General features: G+C 40.8%; 1 protein-coding gene across 1 annotated transcript in view; it reads right to left on the bottom strand.

Annotated features, from left to right (window-relative positions):
• Positions 1-2,843: 2,843 nt before the first annotated feature.
• LOC104538830 (baculoviral IAP repeat-containing protein 6-like) overlaps positions 2,844-8,010 on the bottom strand; it is a gene marked incomplete at its 3' end in the record, with an annotated part of 51,400 nt that continues 46,233 nt past the window's right edge. Inside the window, exon 12 of the mRNA XM_010182176.1 lies at positions 2,844-3,054. Within this exon, the coding sequence (XP_010180478.1) occupies positions 2,844-3,054 (211 nt within the window). The remainder of the gene's footprint in view (positions 3,055-8,010) is intronic.

Here is an 8,010-nt window from a genome sequence, read left to right as displayed (position 1 = left end):
AGACCAACTCCTCAGGGAAGTTTGCTGCTTCCCACGTGCCAGGGTTACGGACATTCAGAAAAAACTACCTATCCCAGTTAAACCCTCTGACTACTATCCATTGGTGGTCTTTCAGGTGGGCAGTGAAAAGATTACAAGTAGTTTGAGAGCAATGAAAAGGGATTTCAAGGGCTCGAGACAACTGATTAAGGGATCTGGAGCACAAGTAGTGTTCTCCTCTATCCCACCAGTTGCAGGGAGATCTGAGGTGATAAACAGAAAGAGCCAACAGATCAATGCCTGGCTCAGAGACTGATGCAACAGGCAGGGCTTTGGGTTTTTCAATCACGGCACATGCAGGACAACCAAGCGATCAGGCCCAGTCAGCATGGGTTCAAGAAGGGCAGGTCCTGCTTGACCAATCTCATCTCCTTTAATGACGAGGTGACCTGCTTGGTGGACGAGGGGAAGGCTGTGGACGTTGTCTACCTGGACTTTAGTAAGGCCTTTGACACTGTCTCCCACAGCATCCTCCTGGAGAAGCTGGCTGGGCATGGCTTGGATGGGCATACGCTTTGCTGGGCTAAAAACTGGCTGGATGGCTGAGCACAGAGAGTTGTGGTGAATGGAGCTAAATCCAGTTGGCGACCAGTCACAAGCGGTGTTCCCCAGGGCTCAGTTTTGGGGCTGAATTCTCAGCATCTCCTCTGCATGAGGAAAAACTTTTTTACTGTAAGGGTGACAGAGCACTGGACCAGGCTGCCCAGAGAGGTTGTGGAGTCTCCTTCTCTGGAGACATTCAAAACCCACCTGGACGCGTTCCTGTGTGACCTAGTCTAGGTGATCCTGCTCTGGCAGGGAGGTTGGACTGGATGATCTTTCGAGGTCCCTTCCAACTCCTAATATTCTGTGTGTGTGAAACAGCAAATGCTGCAGGACCACTCCCTGCAGTCACCCATCAGCTCCCAACAGGAGCTTGAGAGTGCAGCGAAAGAAACTGACAGCTGTTTTGTCTTTGAAAGAAAAATAAGTTCAAACAAATTAGACCTCAATTATAAAGAAAAGTTTTGGTTTGCAAAATGCACTGTTTCACACAAGTTCTGCAAAATAACAGTGAAAGAACACTTCTCCCAAGCAGGGAAAACACCTCAGACCGACCAGGTTGTATGCTAGCACCTACACGCAACAGGAAAATACCCAGGTCATGACACCAGCGTGAGAGGCAGGGCTGGGACATTCGGTCAGCCTCAGCACTGACAGGATCAACCCTGGGTAGCAGCACGGCAAGCGACACAAGGGTGAAGGTGACAGAACTCCTATCTCTCTCAAGCAGTTATCATGGAGGTGGCTGGGCAATGTGGAAAGGGAAAGCATAGTTAGGAGTTTTAGACACAGGTTTGCTATATTCCACATTACACAAATAAGCCATCAGCTTGTTTTGCCAAATTTAACACTTTGCCAGGAAGCTCACCTAGCGGATGGTGGTTCAGAGGAGCCTGCTTTGCTCCACAGCAGCAGCAGCTCTCTGCAGTAGAGGGCTCAGTCATCGTAGCAAATGCCTCAAACTCAGCCCTGGTGGCAATCCTTTACACAAGCCTGACAACTCTAAATTTGTGATGGCTTTTGACTCCCTAGCAGTCCAGCAAACGGTCCTGAGCAATCATCTCATATCTAAAGATCTTCTCCATTATCCAGAATTTCCCCAATTTTCCAAAACACTATTACAGCATTTGAAAGTAAATGAAATCAAACGCTAACTGGAATCCAAACCCAAAAGTGTTCCCCTTCGAATTCTGGACCCAAGTGGCCACACTTGCTCCAACACAGAGATGCCATTTGGTAGACATGCAAGTGGCACTGCTGTTCAGATGAAGGAGAGTTTTGTCTTTGAAAGCAGATGCCATAATAATGTTGTTGTTCTGGCATTTGACCTAAAAGGGGCAGCAGATTGTCCCATTTAAGAAATTCATGCCAACGCTTGCTTAGATTGCTGGCAAACCTTCAACTGAAATGCTGAGAATTAAAACCTTTCACCCCAGTGATTCCAGGCTGTTCAGGCTGTTGGTGTTTTCATCCTTGTCTATATACCGCTTTAAAGACAAACGGTATTATGCTTAAATCAACCAGTGAAAGACAAGATTTCTTTTTGTGCTGATATATCAAAGTAATACGAGAAAATAGTACAGAAAATGTAACTGAACCAACCACAGAACCTTTATCAAACTCATCCATTATTAAAATAATACCGACTGTGCTTCTAGAATTGTTCTTGTTTTTCAGATCCTAAGCTGTCACTGAATAACCAGTTATACTGTATTTTATTTGACCAGATTAAGAAGGGCTTATGAGTAGCAGTCACCTTTGATGCCTGTGCTAATGGACAAGCTAGCTGTCATAAAATCACCGATGTATAGAAACGTGCTTTTCATATTTAGCATCAGACACCATTAGTCAAAATTTTTCAACCATCTCTATATAGTTAGGGTTCTCACCACAAATAATTCCCAGATCTTTTGCTTCCTGAAACTTATTCTTCCCAACAGAAGCCAAAGGCTCCTCTCCTAACCAGTCAGCCTCTGATGGAGAATCCACCAAGGAAACTGGTCCTTACTCCATGGGTAAAGTGGTAAAGAAGCACATAGAAGACAGTTAGGACATTTCTTGTAAAAACTACCATTTGGGTTGGCCTTCCCTAATCCCATTCTTTACCAAACAGGCTTCTTCACCAGCTGTGAAGGAATGCTCCTGGACTGCAGCACCCACTCAGATAAATATACAGATCTGAGTCTTCTTTCACTTCTATATTCATAATATAAGTACAAAATAGGGTTTAAATGAAGGTTAGGGATGATAAAAGTGACTACCTCAGTCGGTTGGTATAGGTATCTACACAGGTCTTCATCTTAGCCAACAAAGTCCCAACAGAAGCTTGTGATTCCAACTGTTCCTCCTCCTCTTCACTGCTTTCTCCTGACAGTGGAAGCAGCAACGGTACCATCGATGTGCAGGACGCAATAGCACGGAGCAATTCTAGCAGAGCTCGGTAAAGGGGAACGTGTCGGGCCATATCCAAGACTATGAGAGAAAAACAGTTCATTAAAATTACTAAAATTGAAGACCCTTCCACCCTTTGTACAGATTATTTAAGTAGAAAAGATAGATTTTAATAATTATTAAAATAATAAAGACATTTAATTGTAAAAATACAGTGTTTCATAATAGTCATTTATAATTTGTGTTTTAACAGACTTGTCCAGAAAAGAATGGGGTAAGATACCTGGAAAACAAAGGTTAGCAAAAGACACAGGAGGACAAAAGTGCTGACAAGGTAGGGAACACGATCACCACATGCCATATTCATTTATATTATTAACTTCAGATACAATCCTGGCTCAAGCTGTATGACAACAGTAATCACAGACAAATGGAGGAAAAATTGTAAGCTATGGTGTAGCAGGGTGGCACTCGCTGATTCCAACAGCATAAGCATTAATAAAGAAAGATTTTTCTATCACCTACTTTATTTATAGTTATCTTCTCCTTTGGGAATATTTGTCATTATTACAGGAATATTTATGGTCATGAAATAAATGAAGTTATCTATTTGCTATCTGAAGTCTAACTTTGCTTCTTTTCACGGAGAAAGTATCATTTTACAAACCATTACGCATTCTTCAGAGCGTGCAAAGGCTCTGAAGATGCAAATTTTATCTGCATAAATATGAACCACAAAACAGTAAAGATGAGTAAGAATACATCTCAGGCAGGCAAACCTCACTGGCTGAGTGCTGCTCAGAGTGATGTAGATGTATTACAGAAATAACTGCAGGTACAATATAGGTATCAGCTCCTCTGATTAGGAAAGACAGGCAGAGACACACGAGCCTAATGGATTCTCTAGCACCACATTGTTTATTTTTCTTTTCCACTTGCTTGGACAAATATGTAATGGATGTCATTTCAACTGGCTTTGTATCATTAATAGAAATCCTGAAAATGTAGCAATACGCAGATACTTTAACACAGCTGCTTCCTCTGTCCCTAGGACATGCTATTTTTAACCAAACTGCAGGAAAAAATTGCTCTAGTTCAAAGTATTTTCAAATGATTGAGTTTATGATAAAATAAATTTATGCTTTTTCCAGCAAAAAAACCCCAACAAACAAAAAGCACCTGACAACTCGCATTAGGACAGACCAAAGCACAGAAGAACTCTTTAATGTTGCATTTAGCGCATCTCGCCCTCCCAGCTACAGCAGATCACAAACTTTCATCTCCTGTCACCAAACCCTTAATCTAAACGCAGCACAACGGGACAGTGTAAGTAGCCAAGCAAAATTCAACAAGACGGTTTATCCAGGTTTAAAGCTGGATTTGTCTCTACTAAGATTTCTTTGTTCAGCAGCTTGCTACTTGTATTTTGAAACCATTACCACGACACAAACTCTTTACTGGGTGAAGTTCTGTTGTGCTGGACAGGAAGAAAATTTATTGAAACAAAGCATTAATCTATTGGGCTAAAAACATCCTGTGTCAAAATATTCCATATATTTAAATCAAACTCCGTGGAATTTAGACATTGGCATTAAGAAAACCACTTTCAATTATCTGTCAATCCTTACATTCTATATATTTTGTTATATCTATCTACAATCTATCTTCATTAATGACTGCCCACAGAAAAATCACTACAATGTATAAAACAGCCTTAAAAATAGACATGAGTAACTGATGATGTATGATTAAAAAAATACAGAAGAAAAAAAAAAAGAATAAGGGGGGCAGAGGAGGGCAAAAGCAAGGGAGAAAGGGAGACCATAACACCCCTTAGTGCAGCCCTCTCCAGAAACCACCTCCCATCCAGAGTGCTGAAGATGAAGCAGCTCCTCAACTTAATCAATAGCTGCTTATGATGATGGTAGTGAGTGAAGAGGAGATACGACCTCTTAGACAACCGCAGCGCTTCACTTCTGGAAAGTTTTTATTTATTTATTTTAACCATGAAATTTTCATGAGGCCAGAATATGTAATTTCAAATTCAATGCTCGCTTGCCCTCTCCTTTGCTAAATGGATAGTAAATTCAAAATTACTATCAGGAGGGAAACAGAACTGATGTACCTTTAAAATGGGAATGTTTTCCAGAACGATAAGCGAATTTCTGGCTTTAGCAGAGCAATTCACTTGCACTGCTTTGCAATTGTTTCCATGGCAAACAAATGAAATGCATTACTTGATTTCAGTGAAAGCAGTCTTTTATTAGGAAACAACTACCAATTTCTTTTACCTTAATGCTAGACTCTTCTAAACTCAATTTCTTGATACCACTATGTGTCTTACACTATTTTTGTCCAAGGCCTTTATTATACTTAGTACGGGTTATGACCCAGGCAAGTGTGTTTTTCTGTCCAAAACACCAGAATTCTCCCCCATCTCCAATCTAAACGTCAAAAACATTTATCAAGACTGGATATCTGGATAAGTATCAAGAAAACTTTCTGTAAAGGACTCAAAATTGGCAAATTACTGTTTATTACTTTTATTTGGCAGTTCATCTATTCTTTCTGCCTACTTTGCTTTCAATTGCGAGAGCGTGCCAAACCAATTACAGTAGATGTTTTCTGCAGATACAGCTCTGCTTTCTGAAATAGGTTAGGAAGACTCAAGCTGTTTTTAATCTCTGTATTTACATGTATTTAGATGTTCTAAATTGGATAATGCTCAATTTTTAAGACACTACGTTTAGGCCACTAGGACTACAAGACACCCCTTTGGAACTACAACACCCCCCGGTGCAGACCTACTGCTTGCCACCCTGTCCATCTCCTCCTGGTGTGGCCAGCCGCATCTACAGATATCCCAGCAGCACCTTTCTGCACTGACAGAGGCTCAGCAAGTCCAGCAGCGTTCAAACCAGAACCTCAATGTTCAGGCTGTACCACTCAGACTCCATCCTCATCTTTACTGCTTTTAATGTTTGCGGCATATTTAGTTAGTTGGGATTTACGATAGGTGCCTTCCCTTTAGATATCATCATGAATGCATTTGGGGAGAGTATTTCAGAAATAAAAATGACACAACTTCATTAAAAAAATTAGATCCTGTAACAAAGTTCTTTAAAGGAACTGAAATAAAATACTAAAACCACAAATAAAAATATAAAATACCAATCTGCAAATTAACACATGAAATAGAAGCAATGGAACCTTTGGACTATCATCTTCACACACAGGCGTCTTACCAACCAGGATTAACCAGTTCAAACGCTGAAGCACGAAGCAGAGCACAAGCCTTAACCTGGAGCACGAGCCGCGAGCTGCAGGAGAGCTGTCAAACCGTCCCACGCTGGTGGCCGGGAGGCGGCTGTGACAGCCCAGGGTGAGGGAGCAGAGCTGGGAGGTGACAGAGAGCAGTGGGGCAACACCACCATAGGGTGGGCGGCAAAGAAGCAGAAATCTCAGCAAGGACACTGCCATTTACTAAGACAGGTAAGGATGGCAAACATTTGGAAAACATCTCATGGTTTAGTGGGATATGGTCTCATCCCTCCCATTCCTTTGGATAGTAAAAGTCAAATTTTACTGGAATTACTGCAACTCAGTTAGCCTCCTGCCACGCTATTTGCAATTTAGAAAGACAATTTAGAAAGGCTAAATACATTAAAAAAGACATTTGATAAAACCAGACCTCCCTTATGTGCTAACAGCAGACCTCATTTGGGGGGTGGTGGAAGAAAGAGGAGTCTGACTGAAGTTATTTTAAGACGTCTTGACTGAAACTGCTGAGGCATCCAATCTTTTGAAAACTGCGGTCTTTGACAAATGCCTGAAGGCCATGAGATACCAAGGCACTGATGACATTTTTGAGAACCTCTAGACACAACCTCCTTATTCCTGGGAAACAACTGAGTAACATTCAACGATCATGTCTGTGGTTTCCAAACATTTCAATTGCTTTCCACAAATCTACTTTTTCATCACCAATGCAGATCTATTTCTTACAAAGACCTACGACTACCCATAGTAGCAATTACAACCTTAGTATACTGAAAAAGTACACAAGGGCAGGTAGTTTCATAGGATCATGGTATCACCTTAAATTGCACACATATCTGTAACAAGATAATGGCCCAATTGAGTCTAATACTCCTTTGCTTTCTTTTAATATTATACAATATTCACACAAAGAATAGCCAGGCCTAATGGCCCATTAAATAGACAGCACTGAACAGCAATAAATTTTTTTTGCAATTCATTCAACATCCTCAGTATAACTTAACTGGCTATGAGTAAGATTATAAAACTTACTCCCATTGCAAGGGATAGTTAAAACATATCACAAAGAATATGGACTTTATTTTTTAATAAAGGAAACTATTAATATAGCATATCCATTATATGCAGAAATTTTACACCTTACAGCAGACTAAAGAAACAAATAAAGAAGAATTTGTGAGAAAATGATGAAAAGTTCTGCTTGACTTGCATCTAATGTGAAAGCATTCCCCTCACTGCTACAAAACTAGGAATTCCTACCCCAAAGAACTTATAAACTTGAGATAAAATAGAACAGAACAGACACCCGAAGAAAAAACCCAACAGCCCACCTTTACCAGTGTTACACACATTACATTGCCAGATGCACATCCTCCTTGCTTCTGTGCTACAACACAACCCGTACATAAATGCTCTCAACCCATCTCCTGTACATCACTTCTCAATTACTAGACCCACATTTCAGAACTACTTCTTGAATTTCAGTTATTTTAGAGGCCCATAAAAGTAGAGCTTTTTGAAACTACTTTTTCTTACGTGCAATTTCTTTTTACTTCTGATCAATATCCATGACCGGCTTTCTGCCTGCGCTGGAGGAAAGAAGGGTGTCCTGGCAGCCACAGCAGAAGACACCACTGCAAACTCTTTCCAAATTACAGCCCCTTTATTTGTTTTCTCCGAGAGACCTACCACTGCACATGTGAGAGGGATGGTGACAAATGAACAATTAAAAGGAAATAATGGAAAAGAGAAAGGCAT

This window comes from Mesitornis unicolor, unplaced genomic scaffold (assembly GCF_000695765.1).
Source record: "Mesitornis unicolor isolate BGI_N332 unplaced genomic scaffold, ASM69576v1 scaffold49133, whole genome shotgun sequence".
Classification (NCBI taxonomy): domain Eukaryota; kingdom Metazoa; phylum Chordata; class Aves; order Mesitornithiformes; family Mesitornithidae; genus Mesitornis; species Mesitornis unicolor.
The sequence above is the reverse complement of the archived record's forward strand: the minus strand, read 5'-3'. Positions and strand labels throughout refer to the sequence as shown.